The sequence below is a fragment of the Ornithorhynchus anatinus genome, chromosome 17 (genome assembly GCF_004115215.2).
Source record: "Ornithorhynchus anatinus isolate Pmale09 chromosome 17, mOrnAna1.pri.v4, whole genome shotgun sequence".
Lineage (NCBI taxonomy): Eukaryota > Metazoa > Chordata > Mammalia > Monotremata > Ornithorhynchidae > Ornithorhynchus > Ornithorhynchus anatinus.
In genome coordinates, this window is record NC_041744.1 from 16,594,100 (window position 1) to 16,611,307 (window position 17,208).

Sequence of the window (17,208 nt, forward strand, 5' to 3'; positions counted from 1 at the left end):
AGGCACAGAGAAGTTAAGTGACTTGCCCACAGTCACACAGCTGACAAGTGGCAGAGCCGGGATAGTCAGCGAGGACTAGCTTCCAGTGAGATCCCAGCTGTATTCCTCACAGTGACTGGCGACGGCATCACCTAAGAGTCTGTGATTTTCGATCACTTCATTTCTGGGATTTTGCAGGGGTTAACCTATCTCTACAGCGAACTAACACCCTTTCTACTTCGCATCAGGGTCACTATCTCGCTCGGCACAGTCATCTCATTTACTCCGTTCGCAAGATCCAGAACGAGAGACGAAGGGGACCTGCAGCAGGGAGGAAAAGGAGCTTAGGAGGCAAGGTTCGGCAGCAGTTCGGGGGTCGTCACTGAGCCGGGGGGCACCTGATCAGACGTAGCCGTCCAGACCCTCAGCCTGCTCCTCCCACACGAGACCCCGGGCAGAGACCATGGCTGTGGTTTAGAGCTCGAGTCCAGGGATAAAACGTTCCCAGCTGAAAATGAAATGGGACAACGGGATCCCTCCGGCCTCTCCCTGAGCAATCCCTTCGTCCCCGACCCATTTAGACACCGTGAGCCATTCTAGCGGATGAGGCCGAGGTCCACGGGTGAGACAGGAGAGGAGGAGACCAGGATCCTATCTGTAATTCATTCATTTATACTAATGCCCGTCTCCCCCTCTAGACTGTAGGTTTATTGCGGGCAGGGAATGCGACTGTTGTATTGTCATATTGCATTCCCCCAAGTGCTTGGTTCAGGGCTCTGCACGCACTAAGTGCTCAATAAATATGATTGATTGATGGGTTGATCGAAACGCCTAAGAACTACGACGACTGGGTGTTTGTCGGAAGAAAGAAGGGAAGGAGGAGAGCCTGACTCGGCCCTCGGTTCTTGGGTCCCCGCTCCAGGACAGCTCAGGTTCCCACGGAAATTGGCCCAAGTCTGATCTGACTTTGATCCGGCCATCTTGGTCCTTTCTCCTCTCCTGGGTCTAGTTTCAGCAGATTTGCCTTCCTCTCGCAGATGCTAGAGGCAGTGATGATGCAGCTTTCGGCAATGATGTTGCCCTGGAAAATGCATCCACAGGTGCCCGAGGAGTAGGTATGGGAAAGGTACCTCCATGCCTGGAGCCTGTAAAGAACAAAGATAATAACCGGGCTATCTGTTAAGCACTTACTGGCAAGGACTGTAGTAAACACAGGGGGAAAAAAACGAGAAAATCAGGTCTCATATCGGACTTGCAGTAGGAGGGAGAACAGGTATTGAATTCCTATTTTCCTGATGAGGAACTGAGACACAGAGAAGTTGAGTGACTTATCCAAGGTCACACCGCAGACAAGTGGTGGAGCTGGGATTAGAAGGGACTGTTTCTGCTGCTGAATTGTACTTTCCCAGTGCTCTGCACACGGTAAGCGCTCAATAAATATGATCGAATCAATGAATGAATTAGAATTCGGATCCCCTGACTCCCAGGCCCATGATCTTTCCATTAGATCACAGTGCTTCTTTTCCTGGCTCCTGGGACCAGCTTCCCCTGTTGTCATTATCACCGTAGATGTCCCCGGATGGAAGTGTGAAACTGTTTCTCTCTCCAGAGGACTGTGGCTTCGTGTCAGACTCGAAGTCTCAGAGAGAGCAACGTGCAGAGGAGTGTATTTACTATACGTTAGATCATAAGGTCCTTGAGGGCCAGGATTATGTCTAACAATGATAATCATAATGATAATTATTGTATTTAAGTGCTTACTATATGCCAAGCACCGTTCTAAGCGCTGGGGTACACACACGGTCATCGGGTTGTCCCACGTGGGGCTCACAATCTTCATCCCCATTTTACAGCTGAGGTAAATGAGGCCCAGAGAAGCGAAGCGGCTTGCCCAAGGTCACCCAGCGGACAAGTGGCCGGGGTGGGATTATAACCCACGTCCTCCAGCTCTCAAACCTATTGTCTGGCCACTAGACCACTCTGCTTCTCTATCATTCTGCACTCTCCCAAGTCGCTAGTACAGTCCTCTGCAGGCGGGAAATGGCGCTCACTACATATCAAGGATTGTTTAACACAGGGTAGCCGTGCCTGAAGGTGTTTTGCGCCTTTAGATATTTTGCTGTGGATGCGTCAGGCTCGGCGAAGCAAGGGGACGAATGGGGATACGTGTCCCGTGGAACAGCTGATGTGCTCGGAGGTAGGAGGCTGGTCTTCAGCCACATCGTTATCATCATAATATCTGTCAAGCACCTCCGTCGGGCCAACCGCCATACTAAACGCAGGCGCAGTTACGAGTCCTCGCCTCACATGGGCTCACCGTCGAAAGACGGGGAGAATTCCTATTTTCCAGATGAGGAAGCTAGGGCTCAGAGAAGTGACTTGCCCAAGATCGCAGGGCAGGCCTACGGCAGGACAGGGATTAGACCCGGGCCAGCCCTCTTCGATTACATCCTGTTGCCTCCTTCAGTAGGCCAGTTTCCACCCTACGCCTCCCCACTGAAGCCCCTGGGAGACCGACAATTAGCCCCGTGTCCCCTTTGAATGATAATAAGAATGGCGTTCGTTAAGCGTTTCTCGTGGATCAGGCACCGTTCTAAGCACTGTGGTACACATCTAACAGAATAAGATTGGACACAGTCCAGGTCCCACAGAGGGCTCACATTCTTAATCCCCACCTTACAAATGAGAAGAGGGAGGCATAAAGAAGTTAAGTGACTTGTCCAGGGCCATGGGGCAGAGGAAAGGCAAGGCTGGGATTAGAACCTGGGTCCTTCCGATTTCCAGACCTGTGCTCTATCCACTAGGCCATGCTCCTTCTCATATTCGTTAAGAGTTTCCTGTGGGCTGAATGCTGGGCCCAGCTCTGGGGTAGATACAAGATATTCAGGTTGGATACAATCCCCATCCCTTACGTGGCTCCCATGAAGCTCTACCTAGATGTAATAATAATAATGTTGGTATTTGTTAAGCGCTTACTATGTGCAGAGCACTGTTCTAAGCGCTGGGGTAGATACAGGGTAATCAGGTTGTCCAACGTGAGGCTCACAGTCTTAATCCCCATTTTACAGATGAGGTAACTGAGGCACAGAGAAGTTAAGTGACTTGCCCGAGGTCACACAGCTGACAAGTGGCAGAGCCGGGAGTCGAACCCATGACCTGTGACTCCGAAGCCCAGGCTCTTTAGGGAGTCCGATTTAATCCCCACTCTACAGATGAGGAAGCTTCTCCTCAAATGTACGGCTAGGTTATTTTAGCTGAGCTTAACACGTTGCTGGGCACCTAGGAAGTGCTTAAAAATACCATCGACATCATCATCGTCGTCATCATCATCATCCTAGAGACCCCTGAATCCTCCCAGTATAGCCCGGAAAACCTGTAGAGAGCGAGCCCTGAGGGTTCCCCTGACATCCCAGTGGGATGGGATCAGCATCTGGAACTCAGGCGACCTTTCAGACACCCGAGAGGAGCCCTCCATGGCAAGGATTCCTGACCCTCCACCCCTTGGGGGTTTAGCCCAGAAGCAGAGGACTTACAGGCCTACGAAGGGCGTTGAACCATCCTCCCAGACCCAGCGGGACCTGGCATCCGACCGCCTCAGGCCTAGCCAGAATGGATTTCTGGAGTGGGCCACGGCTCGGTAGACGAACTCCTGTGGGAGGGGGCGGAGAAGAGGGGTGAGTCCGATCTGCTCTGCCATTTTCGCTTTTCAGGGGGCATTGGGTCCAGATACCCACCTGAGCCCCTTCCCGCCTCCCTGAAGAGCAGCACGATTGGCCAGGGTAGAAGGGAGGAGCCAGGCCAGAGAGGAGGGAGCACAGCTCATTCCGAGACCCAGCGGGGCCCATTTCCGCTACCTCTCCCGCTCCACCCGTCCCGGCCCTACACCCGCAAGTCTCCCCAGCTCCGGGCCCCAGAGAGCAACAGATGCCTGGAAACCCACCTCCCAGCCCCTCCACAAACAGACCCCACTCCTGGGGCGGGCAGACAGGGGGAGGGATGACTGAGTTCTCACCAGCTCGTCCTGGTCGTCCACCTTGAGCAGCTGAGAGCCCTGGGATGCGCAGTTCTCTTGGCTCATTTTCCAGTTTTTGAAGTGAGAGGAGAAAATGTAGCAACTCTCTCCGTGCCAGAACCAGTCCTGTGGGCAAGGGCCTGAAAGAGTCCGGAACACAGGTCAGCTGGGGTGGCATTCACGCTCAGGACATTGTGGAGGGGTCAGGGAGGACAACTGGGGACAGTCGTCCGCAGAACCCACCCCGGCTGTCCACCCCCAACCTGATATACCTATTTAGTTCTCTAGACCGTTGTGGACAGGGAATGTGTCTGTTTCTTGTTGTATTGTACTGTCTCAAGCTCTCAGTACAGTGCTTTGCAGTGCTCAATAAATACAATCGAATGATTATACTACCTACAGTCAATCTATCATAAATATTGAGCGCTTTATGTGTGCAGAGCACTTTACTAAGAGCTTGGAAGAGTACAACAGAGCATTAAACAATCACATTTCCTGCTTACAGTAGAGAGGGGAGATTTTACTAAGCACTTACTACACGCCAAACCCTCTACTGAGCACCAGGGTAAGTCTGAGATAATCAGATCCTGGTCCCTCGAGGGATTCAAAGTGTAAAAAGTAGGGAGAGCAGGGATCTTACCGGTGTTTTACAAATATGGAAACTGAGGCACCAGTGACTTGTCCACTGGTTATCTACTAAGTAGTTGAGAGAGTACAACACGTCAGAGTTTGTAGATGTGTTCCCTGCCCACAGGAAGCTTACAGTCCAGTGCGGGAGACAAGCATTAAAATAAATGAGGGCTGAGGGTGGGGTGAATATCAAGTGCTTAAAGGGTACGAATTCAAGTGCAAAGATGACGCGGAAGGGAGAGACTGGTGGAAATTTAAACTTAATCAGGGAAGGCCTCTTGGAAATTAGATTTTAATAAAGCTTTGCAGGTGAAGAGAGTGATGGTCTGTTAACTCTGAAGGGGGAGGGTTAGTCATCCTTCCTGGCTATGCCACTTTAGCTCTCACACTTACCCAACTCACCTACAGTTTTGTTTCTTCCCTCTGCTGATGATTTTCTCATGCATTCAATTGCTTACTAGCATTTTCTTTCATCGGTTGCATCTCTTCCCTCATTGTTTTCCTTGCATATTGGACAATTTGTAAGTTCTGCAGGGACAGGACCTGGGTGGGACACTTCTATCAGAGGGTCCCATGTGCCCAGCAGAGTGCTCCGCACACATTAGGTGCTTCAATAAACGCTCTTGACGACGAAGGAGATGCAGACACTGCATTCGGGTAGGGTTGGCGTCTCGGAGCGGAGGGCAGAATCTGAGCTCTGTTTCCAGTCCGATAGCCGGGGCGAAGCCCCCAAAGCCCAGTGGGTAGAAGAGGCATAGTCTAGTGGACAGAGCACGGGTTCTAATCCCGGCTCTTCCACTTCTCTCCTGTGGGACCCTTGGGGGCAGGCTACTTCACTCTTCTGTGCCTCAGTTACCACCTCTGTAAAATGAGGATTAATACTGTGAAGCCCATGTGGGACAGGGACTGTGTCCAACCTGATTAGTTTTTATCTACCCCAGCGCTTAGTACAGTGTCTGGCACAAATACCGTTAAAAAATGTCCTGGCAATCCCCACCCCTCACCAGGCTTGCAAACAGGCTACAACATAGGAAGAAGATCAGCACAGGCTCCAGGGCTGGAAGGGAGAAGTGGAAGGCTCAGCCATGTGACCCTACTGGATCATTAAACTCTCAGAGAGAGGAATCTGGGGAGGGGGACTCTGACCAAATTGGCAATCTCGGATCTACCCTGATGGTTAATCCCTTCCTGGCCCTGAGGTAATAATCACTTAATAAATACCATCGTTAAAAGGTCCAGAATAAATGAATGCTTACTACAGTGTTGGTCACACAGTAAGCATTCAGTAAAAGCCACTGATTGATAAAGAAAGAAAAAAAATGAAGAGAAAGAGAGAAAGAAAAGCAAAGCAGAAAGGATAAGGAAAAAGGAAAGAAAATAAAAGAAAAGATGACTGCCACTTGTCCCTGTATGGCCTTGGGGAACTTCTCTGTGCCTCGGTTACTGCATCTGTAAAATGGGGATTAAGACTGTGAACTATGACTGTGTCCCTTCCGATTACCTTGTATCCAACCCAGCACTTGGTTCAGGGCCTGGCATATGGTAAGCCCTTAACAAATACCATTAAATAATAAAAGAAGAGAAAGAAAGAAACGCAAAAAGAGAAGAGAAAGAGAGAGAAAGCATAGAGAGAAAGAGGAGAGGGAGCGAAAGGGGTGTGTAAGAGGTCCTCTTAACTATATAGCTTAACTATAAGCTCACTGAGGGCAGGGAATATGTCTGTTGTTATATTGTACTCTCCCAAGTGTTAATATAGTGATCGGAATACAGTAAGCACTCAATAAATACGATTGAATGGATGGATGAATAGAGGAGACGTGACGGAGCCAGGATTTCAGTAGCTGCAGAGTCAAGCTTGGATTCTGAACATCAACTCAGTTTCCGATATTCCGCTCACTACGTATCGCGGTGGTCCTCCCTGGGGCTGGGATGCCGGGGGATAAGGGTCCCCACAGTCCCCTCCCGTGGGGTCCCCTGGCTTGGCTGACATCGTTCATCCCGGGGCTCCAATGAGAGCTGAAAACCTCTGAGCAGAGTTGAATGGAATTATCTGGGATCTCCTTTCTAACACAATCGATTCGGCCTAAATTCTCTAGATACTTGCCTCGATCCTCCATTTCCCTCTGAGGGAGCCCACCCCGTCCAGAGGACATTTGGGGGGCCCCTGGGCCAGAAAGTGGTCTGTTTATCGTGGCCACAGTCCTGATCTTATCATGTCCGGGGAGCTGGACTGGAGCTGATCAGGTGATTTTTTCAGTCATTCCGCAGAAGTCAGGGCCCTGGCCTCGAGGGGTTTTAAAATCAGTACAAACTTCACGGAGCGTGGAGAAAACATTTTCCTCTCGGGGAATTTTCCTCTCTCCCACCTCCGAGAAACAAGTAACTCGGACACAAACTTTCTGTTGTTCAGCTTCCCTCCTGCCTGTCATTCCCTCCTCCTTCACGTTCTGCGGACCACTACAGCTCAGTGGCAAGAACCCGGACTTGGGAGTCATAGGTCATGAGTTCAAATCCCGGGCTCCACCGCTTGCCAGCTGTGTGACTTTGGGCAAGTCACTTAACTTCTCTGTGCCTCAGTTACCTCATCTGTAAAATGGGGATTAAAACTGTGACCCCGACGTGGGACAACTTGATCTCCTTGTATCCCCCCAGCGCTTAGAACAGTGCTTTGTACATAGTAAGCGCTTAACAAATACCACCATTATTATTATTACTCTCCCCACCTTCAGGGTCTTTCTAAAATACCTTCTCCGCCACTTGCTTACCCTGTTTGACCTTGGACAGGTGATTTAACTTTCCTGTGCCTCGGTTCCAGGATCTGTAAAAAGTTTTCCCTCGGAATGTGTCGGACCTGATCATATTGTATCTACCTCAGAGATTAGTATAGTGCTTGGCACATAGTAAGTGCTTAAAAATGTTATTATTATTATCGTATCTACTTCCGGAAGTCTTCCATACCTAATCTCTCACCCTATTTCCCTCTCTACATCACCTATAAACTAGAGTCCTCACCCCGCAGCCCTTAGATATCACTGTTAATGGCATTTATTGAGCGCCGACTGGGTTGCAGAGCACTGAACTAAGCATTTGGGATAGGACAGTAGAACAGAAGCGGCGTGGTCTAGTGGAAGAGCACGGGTCTGGGAGTCAGACGACCTGGGTTCTAAACTCACCTCTATCCATCGCTTGCCATCACCTTGGGCAAGTCACTTAACTTCTCTGTGTCTCAGTTTCCTCAACTGTAATATGAGGATTCAATATCAGTTCTCCCTCCTAATTAGACTGTGAGCCCCACGGGGGACTGGGACCGTGTCTGTCCTTAGTAACTTGATCTACCCCAGCACTTTGAACAGTGTTTGCACTTAAATACCATTAAATAAATAGTCCGCAGACACCCGACCTGCCCAAAACAAGCTTACATTCTGGGGGCAGAGCAGGGAGACAAACATTAATGTAAATATGAATTAAATAATATACGATACTTAAAATATCCTATCCCCTGCCTCATTGGCTCTTATTTCTTTCCTCAACCTGGAACTTATTTTACTCTGCTTCCCCTGCTAAATTTTAAACTCCGTGAGAGCGGAGATTGGATCTCTGGATTCTACTGTTTCTGTTTAGAATCGGTGCAGGAGAGTTCATGAACGCTGATGAAACTTAGAACTATTTCCTATAGGGCTACCCATAATGGAAAGGTCTAAGCCGAAGCAGCGGACAGAGGATTCTCCTGTGCTGGGCAGCAGTGCCGTAGGAAAGAGGCAGAGGCTGTGATCAGAACTCTGATCGAAACCGAAGGCAGAGACGCAAGTTTTTACCGCGCAGAAGAAGGCCACGGTAAATCGTTTCCACGGCTCTACCAAGACAACTCTACGGATATGTCGAGAGAAGCAGCCCCACGCAGTGGCTGGAGCACGGGCCTGGGAGACAGAAGGTCGTGAGTTCTCATCCCAGCTCGGCCGCTTGTCCGCTGGGTGACCTTGGACAAGTCACTTTACTTTTCCGTGCCACAGTTTCCTCATCTGTACAATGGGGATTGGGACTTTGAGCCCCACGTGGGACCGGGACTGTGTCCAGCCCGATTTGCTTGCATCCAACCCGGCCTTTAGTACGGTGCCCGGAATATAGTAAACGCTTAACGAATATCATAACAGAGCCTGGGCTTGGGAGTCAGAGGTCATGGTTCGAATCCCGGCTACGCTACTTGTCAACTGTGTGACCGTGGGCCAGTCGCTTCACTTCTCTGGGCCTCAGTTACCTCATCTGGAAAATGGGGATTAAGACTGCGAACCTCACGTGGGACAACCTGATGACCCTGTATCCACCCCAGCACTTAGAATAGTGCTCTGCACATAGTAAGCGCTTAACAAATACCAACATTATTATTACTATTACTATTATTATATACGTACCAGAACGACCTTATGATGGAAGGTCAGTCGTTCTGAAGAGGGTGGGTCCGTGGAGTCGCTATGGGTCAGAAATGACTTGACGGCATTTGAAGGATTCTATTGTATTCTCCCAGGTGCTTAGCACAGTGTTTTACACAGTGGAAGCACTCAATAAAGAAGCAGGATAGTCCAGTGGAAAGAGCATGGGCCTGGGAATCGGAGGACCTGGATTCTAATCCCGGCTCCTCCACTTGACTGATAAGTTATTTAACTTCTCTGTGCTTCAGTTACCTAGTCTGGAAAATGGGAATTCAATCCTCCCTCTTAGACCACGAGCCCTACGTAGGGCAGGGAACGCGTCGACCCTGATTATGTTGAATAGATCTCAGCACTTAGAATAGTGCTTTGCACCTAGTAAGCGCTTAACGAATACCATTAAAAAATTAATAAATACCGTCGATTCCAGGATTTCCCCTGCCTCCTGCCCCCATACCTGTATAATTTTTCGCTTTCTTCAGAGCCTCCCGGAGTTGCTCGTTCTGAAGAAGGAGCGCTCTGTGCTCTTCGGTTATATTTTCCAACTTCCTGCGGAGATTTTCCACTTCTTGCCAGTCCTGGGGAGAGGCTCCAGCTACGTCCTTCTGGTCTGTGAATCGGGCTGTCTTCCCCTCTAGGTGGGTGTAGTTTTCAACCTGTCGATCCCTGAGACCACGTGCGTGGATGACTGGAAAACAAAACAAAACACACACACGCTTCCACGTTATCCCCGTGAAAGTGTCACCCTCCCATAGAATCGCTCACTAGGCAAGTAGCATAGTCATAATAATAATAATATTGGTATTTGTGAAGCGCTTACTCTGTGCAGAGCACTGTTCTGAGATCTGGGGTAGATGCAGGGTCATCAGGTTGTCCTACGGGAGGCCCACAGTTAATCCCCATTTTCCCGATGAGGTAACCGAGGCCCAGAGAAGTGAAGTGACTTGCCCACAGTCACACAGCTGACAAGGGGCAGAGTTGGGATGCCAATATTCCATGGGAAGAAGTGGAAAGAACATAAACCTGGGAGTCAGAACGACCTGGGTTCTAATCCCCGCTCCATCGTTTGTCGGCTGTGTGACCTCAGGCAAGTCGTGGAACTTCTCCGGGCCTTATCTGTAAAATGGGGATTAGGACTGTGACCCCCATGTGGGACAGGTACTCTGTCCAACCTGATTAGTTAGCATCGAACCCCAGTGCTTAGTACAGTGCCTGGCACTGTAGTAAGCACTTAGAAAATACTATAATAAAAAAGCCCCTCAGCAATTGTGTGCTTCCAGGTTAAATGTGTCGATCTGGTCCTGTCATCTGTAATCTGTAACCTGTCATCTTTGGGAAGCAGAGTGGCTCTTTGGGAAGCAGCGTGGCTCAGTGGAAAGAGCCCGGGCTTAGGAGTCAGAGGTCACGGGTTCTAATCCCGCCTCCGCCACTTGTTTAGCTGTGTGACTTTGGGCAAGTCACTTAACTTCTCGGTGCCTCAGTTACCTAATCTGTAAAATGGGGATGAAGACTGTGAGCCCCACATGGGACAACCTCATAACCTTGCATCTACCCCACTGCTTAGGACAGTGCTCGGCACATAGTAAGCACTTAACAAATACCAACAACAATCTATAATCTCACATGTGTCATTTATAGTTTTATACACAGGGAAGTGTCCAGTAGCATAGGAGTTGTGGTCTCGAAAAACCTGGTGTCATGCAAAATTTCATGATAGTAGTGGGAATTAATGGGAATATTAATAGTGTCAACTAATGGGGGAGATGGAAATTGTTCCAAGATATCACTCTAATCGGCATTTTCCCAAACCAGTTTTTATACCAGTTTTCCCAAACCAGTTTCGAATCCCGGCTCTGCCGCTTGTCAGCTGTGTGACTGTGGGCAAGTCACTTTGTTTCTCTGTGCCTCAGTTTCCTCATCTGTAAACTGGGCATGAAGACTGTGAGCCTCCCGCGGGACAACCTGATGACCCTGTATCTACCCCAGCGCTTAGAACAGTGTTCTGCACATAGTAAGTGCTTAACAAATATCGACATTGTTTATAGAGAAGCAGCAAGGTTTAGTGGAATGTCCCATACATAGGAGGTGCTTGATATACAACACTGAGAGACTGATGAATCTCTCATATGGCCGACCCGCACAGTAAGATCAACGCTTTCCGTTAGTATATTTTAATCCCTTGAAGGTTATTATTAGTGCTATTATTAGTTTATTAGTTAAGCATTTACTATGTGCCAAGCACTGTGCCGAGCGCTGGAGTGGTTACAAGAGAATCAAATGAGACACAGTTCCTGCCCCACATGGGACTGACATTCTAAAAGACAGGAAGCTTAGGGATTTCATTCCTGTTTTTCAGAAGGGGAAACTGAGGCGTAAAAGAGGTAAGTGATATGTCCAAGGTCACTCAGGAGGCAAGTGGGGGAGCAAGGATGAGATCCCAGGTCTTCTGACTCTCAGGCTGGTCCCCTTTCCAGGAATCCCTGCTCCTACTGAAGGTTCTATCAAAATCACCTAAGATTTACAGTGATCCCTTCAGAGGATCTCTCTTTCCTCTTTTTGAATGGTGTCTCCATTTTTCTATCTTTCTGAGTATATTCACATAAGCATTCTCTTTAATAATAATGTTGGTATTTGTTAAGCACTTACTATGTGCAGAGAACTGTTCTAAGCACTGGGGTAGATACAGGGTGATCAGGTTGTCCCACGTGAGGCTCACAGTTAATCCCCATTTTACAGATGAGGTAACTGAGGCACAGAGAAGTGAAGTGACTTGCCCACAGTCACCCAGCTGCCAAGCGGCAGAGCCGGGATTCGAACTCATGACCTCTGACTCCCAAGCCCGTGCTCTTTCCACTGAGCCAAGCTGCTTCTCTAAATAATTCTCCAGCTCCTCTGCCTAGGAGATAGCAGGGAACGGGTCTCCGGACTCTGTTATACTCTCCCAAGTGCTTCGTAGAGCGCTCTGCCCACAGTAAGCGCTCCATAAGTACCAGTGATTGTTTAAACTCCTTAATTGCTACAAGTGAATTTGGCAGGACTAGCACTATGAGTGCGTGTTTTCAGGTCGAAGGATAATTCAGTCCGTTTGCTTAATTATTCATCTTTCCCCATACTTACTCTTCAAGCCCAGGACCACCATTGCCCCCAACAATGCGAAGGAGAAAATCCCCAGCATTATAGCCGCCAGAAACCACCGAGGAGATGAACTGGATGAATCTGGGGAGCCAGAGAAGGGGAGAGGTCAGAAGCAGAGAACTGCCTCACAACCTTTGCATGAAACAGAGACTCCTCACTCTTGGCTTCAAAGCTGTCCATCCCCTTGCCCCCTCCTACTTCAGCTCCCTTCTCTCCTTCTCCAGCCCACCTCGAACGCTCTGCTCCTCTGCCGCCCACCTCCTCACCGTCCCGCGTTCACGCCTGTCCCGCCTCGACCCCCGGCCCACGTCCTCCCGCTGACCTGGAATGCCCTCCCTCCTCACCTACGCCAAACTAACTCTCTTCTCTACTGAGAGCTCACCTCCCCCAGGAGGCCTTCCCGGACTGAGCCCTCCCCATTCCCCCTACTCCCTCCCTCTGCTCTTCCCCCTTCCCCTCCCCACAGCACTTGTGCAGATTTGTATATATTACTAATTACTCTATTTATTTTGTTAATGATGTGTAGAGATCTATGATTCCATTTATCTTGATGATATCGACACCAGACTACTTGTTTTGCTCTGTTTTGTTCTGTTTGGTTGTCTGTCTCCCCCGTTTAGACTGTGAGCCCGTCGTTGCGCAGGGATTATCTCTATCTGTTCCTGAATTGTACATTCCAAGCGCTTAGTACAGTGCTCTGCACCTAGTAAGCGCTCAGTAAATATGATTGAACCAATTAATCAAGTGCCTAGAGGTCCTGGAAGGAAGTGTGCAGGGATAATGTAATTAATCAATTAAGCAATCATCTTTATTGAGCTCTTACTGTAGGTACGACATTGTACTAAGGCCTCGGGAGAGTAAAACACAATATAACAGACACATTTCCTGGCCGCAATGAGCTTACAGTACTCAGCACTGAGGTGGATACAAGCAAATCAGGTTGGACTGTTCCTGGCATGCAGTAAGTGCTTAACAGATACCCTAACTATTATTATTATTATTATTCTGTGTGCAGAGCACTGTACTATGTGCTTGGGAAAGCAAAAGCAAATCAGGTGGGACACAGTCCCTGTTCCAAGGCAGGCTCCCAATCTCAATCTCCATTTTACAGATGAGGTAACTAAGGCTCAGAGAAGTGAAGTGACTTGTCCAAGGTCACACAGCAGACAGGTGGCAGAGCCGGGATGAGAACCCTTGACCTTATGGCTCCCAGGCCCGGGCTCTATTCACTATGTTTTGCTCAGTAAAGAAAGCACTCAATAAATTCAACTGATGGACTGACTGCATTAGGTATTCATGTAGCTGCCCATTTTTAAATAAATATAATTGATCGATCGCCCCGATCATTTTTCCAAAGACGTACTCTGGGCAAATCTCTCCATTCCGCGATTGGTGCCAAAGCGCGTACGAAAGTGTGGATGAAAAGAATAACGTGGGGCAGTATGTGTATCTAGAAGGGCAACGTGTATGTTTAGCCTTTAAATTTGAAGCCAGGCCAATAATTCTTCTCCTCCTCCTACTTCTCTTTCTCCTCCTCCTCTTCTTCCTCCTCCTCCTCCTCCGACAGGACTCTGGAGCCTCTTAAGTTAAGCCGTTGGGTCACAAACCAGAGGAACCGCCTGCAAGCTCTTGAGGGCAGGGACTGTGTCTACCAACTCTGTTGTATTTTCTGCTCTCGAGCACCCTGGAAGCACTCAAGAAATACCCCTGCTGGATGGTTCCCCCGGAGCCACCTAGGGATGGTGCAAAGTGCTATGAAAGGGTTTCCACTTTCTCTTACACATTAGATGACTTTGACCATCACTCGGACACTCACTCTCCCCACCTTCACCTCATTATTAAAACCACACCTCCTCCAAGAGGTCTTCCCCGATTACGCTCTCGTTTCCCCTCCTCCCTCGCCCTTCTGCATCGCCATTGGCTTTGTGCACTTTATTCACCACTCCCTCAGCCCCACAGCATTTGCGCATCTGTAGTTCATTTTAATGTCTATTTATCCCTACTAATTCTGTTACATTGTTCTCTCCCAAGTGCTCAACAGAGTGTCCTGCACGCAGTCAGCTCTCAGTAAAATACTGACTCCTGGATTCTACCAACTCTCCAATCATCCCCTCTCTGGGGAGCTAAGGGCAGAATCATTTCTGGGGAAGATGGGCTGGACGGACAAGGATTTCTAAGCTAAAGAATGCTGCAGGTTCTTTCAACCCTTTCCTCAGGAAGAGAATTCCCCAGCCGTGTCACAGGTGTCTACTGGGAAGGCTTTGGGGAGAATGAGCCTGGAATGTCCCCCTTTCACCCCTAACTCCCGGACTCCCCCCCGAATCATCCCTCTCCCAAGTCACTGATGTCCTTTCCCCCGACTCCATTCCTTCCACCTCGGGATAATGTTCTCTTCAATAGATCGAGTTCAGTCCTTTCTCCAAACGGCAGCGCTTCCGTCCGCAGGATCTCACTCCATCCCGAATTCCCCTTTGAGATCTGACCCTGGGGATCCTGTACGCTCCCCGACCCAGCAGTACCTTCTGCTTTCTTTTCAGGGAGCTTCTGCTTAGGTTTCTCCTCTGGCATGTTGAACTTGAGTTCGGCGTACTGCACATCGTCCTCCATGTCCAGCGGGTAGGCACAGGCCAAGATGGACACGCCGGCCGAGATGCACACGAGGAGGATTAGAGGAATCGAGGCAAACAAGTCCACGCTCTTACGTTGACTTAAATATCCAGGGTGCGGGTCAGGGAGAAGGAAGGGGAACAGGGTAACTTTACTTCATTTTGGGAAGTTGGGTGACGCAAACCCCCTCGGCCACGTTCGTTGAAAGCTTCCTCTTATAACGCCACAGGAAATTGGCAAAGTTGTAGAAACCCACGGCCATGATGGTTTTGGAATTCCCTGCTCCTAGGGAGCTCCGAGTTCCTCCCAGCAGACCTGAGGGGGGAAGAAAGGTAGGGGTCTTCTCATTGCCCTTACTGAAAATAATTATCACAGCATTTATTAAGTACTTACGATATGCCAGGCACTGTGAAAGATGCCCCGACTTGCTCCCCTTATTCTTCCCCCAACTCCCATCCCACAGCATTTATGCACGCTTCTGTAATTTATTTATTTATCTTAATGTCAATCGCCCCCTCTAGACCGTAAGCCTGTGTCTGGAATGTGTCTGTTTTTAAATTGTACTCTCCCAAGCGCTTAAGCTCCGCTCACAGTAAGCACTCAATAAATATGATCAAGCGAATGAATGCAAGATAATCAGGTCGGACCCAATCCCCATCCCACATGGGGCTCACAGTCTAGGGGGAAGGGAGAACAAATATTGAATCCCCACTTTACAGTTGACTCCCAGGCCAGAGTCTTATCGAAATAGAAAGCACACTAACTTAGTATTTCCTTTTCTTCGCAGATCCTGGCCAGATGAGAGAATGACTATGGAGCCATATGAGAAGGGAATAGTTGGAAGACTTGGAATTAACCAAGATCTTGTCTCCCATGTCCCAAAATGCACCTGCCAACTTCATTCCCAAAGAAAGGAAGCTTGACAGTTCCAAGATCAGACTCTACCTCCTCTGCAGTAATGCGTTTCCTCCTGCCTTCGGGATATCTCTACCTGGATATCCCATCATCACCTCAAACTCAGCATATCCAAAATTGAACTTCTCAACTTCCTTCCCAAATGCTGTCTTCTCCCAGACTTTCCCACCACTGTAGACAAAACCCAAACCGACATCCTCCCCGTCTCACCCGCCTATAACCTGGTCATTAATCTACGTTCATCTCTTTCCTTCAACCCGCATATCTGTCGGTCAACAAATCCCGGAGGGGCTACTTTCACTATATCTCTAGATTTCACTCCTTTTTTTCCAACCAAACCGGTTCAAGTTCTTGTCCTAACTCCTCTCGATCACGGTACCCACCTCCTCCCCGACCTCTCTGCCTCCAGCCTCTCCACTCCGCAATCCACATTTCACTCTGCAACCCTTGGCCCTCTTCTGTTCTCCATTTACACTCACTCCCTTGGTGAACTCATTTGCTCTCATGGCTTTGACTACCATCTCTATGCAGATGACACACAGATCTACATCTCTGCCCCTATCCTCTCCCCCTCCCTTCAGACTCGCATCTCCTCCTGCCTCCAGGATGTCTCCACCTGGATGTCTGCCCACCACCTAAAACTCAACATGAGCAAGACTGAGCTCCTCATCTTCCCTCCTAAGCCCGGTCCTCTCCCAGACTTCCCTATCACGGTGGATGGCACGACCATCCTTCCTGTCTCTCAGGCCCGCAATCTCGGTGTCATCCTTGACTCGTCTCTCTCGTTCACCCCACACATCCTATCATTACCAAGACCTGCCAGTTTCACTTTTACAATATCGCCAATATCTGCCCTTTCCTCTCCACCCAAATGGCTACCTTACTGCTACAGGCTCTCGTTATATCCTGGCTAGACTATTGTGTCAGCCTTCTCTCTGATTTCCCTTCCTCCTCTCTCGCCCCGCTCCAGGCTATTCTTCACTCCGCTGCCCGGCTCATCTTCCTGCAGAAATGATCTGGGCATGTCACTCCCCTTCTTAAACACCTCCAGTGGTTGCCTATCAACCTCTGCTCCAAAGAAAAACTCCTCACTCTAGGCTTCAAGGTTCTCCATCACCTTGCCCCTTCCTACCTCTCCTCCCTTCTCTCTTTCTACCGCCCACCCCGCACCTTCCGCTCCTCCGCCGCCCACCTCCTCACCGTCCCTCGGTCTCGCCTAACCCGCCGTCGACCCCCGGGCCACGTCCTCCAGCAGTCCTGGAATGCCCTCCCTCCTCACCTCCACCAAACTGATTCTCTTCCCCTCTTCAAAACCCTACTTAAAACTCACCTCCTCCAAGAGGCCTTCCCAGGCTGAGCTCCTCTTCTCCTTCTACTCCCTCTACCGCCCCCCCTCACCTCTCCGCAGCTTAACCCTCTTTTCCCCCCATTTCCCTCTGCTCCTCCCCCTCTCCCTTCCCATCCCCTCAGCACTGTACTCATCCGCTCAACTGTATATATTTCCAT

The 17,208-nt window shown here is 49.4% G+C and overlaps 1 protein-coding gene across 1 annotated transcript; it reads right to left on the minus strand.

The window, feature by feature from the left end:
• Positions 1–283: 283 nt before the first annotated feature.
• OLR1 (oxidized low density lipoprotein receptor 1) lies at positions 284–14,909 on the minus strand. Its single transcript, XM_029082788.2, has 6 exons — positions 14,700–14,909; positions 12,163–12,261; positions 9,503–9,733; positions 3,992–4,131; positions 3,513–3,628; positions 284–1,124 (listed from the first exon to the last, which is right to left on the minus strand). Exons 1-6 carry the CDS (start codon positions 14,785–14,787, stop codon positions 908–910), a joined length of 891 nt encoding a protein of 296 aa, XP_028938621.1. The 5' UTR covers positions 14,788–14,909; the 3' UTR covers positions 284–907.
• Positions 14,910–17,208: the final 2,299 nt, after the last annotated feature.

What these genes read in the sequence shown, in the direction of transcription:
- OLR1 (XM_029082788.2), bottom strand. Translation starts at nt 14,787, where the DNA reads ATGGAGGACGATGTGCAGTACGCCGAACTCAAGTTCAACATGCCAGAG. An exon ending in CCCTGAAAAGAAAGCAGAAG is followed by an intron (nt 12,262 to 14,699) that starts GTACTGCTGGGT and finishes CTGGCTCCCCAG; the next exon opens with ATTCATCCAGTTCATCTCCT. An exon ending in GGTGGTCCTGGGCTTGAAGA is followed by an intron (nt 9,734 to 12,162) that starts GTAAGTATGGGG and finishes TTTGTTTTCCAG; the next exon opens with TCATCCACGCACGTGGTCTC.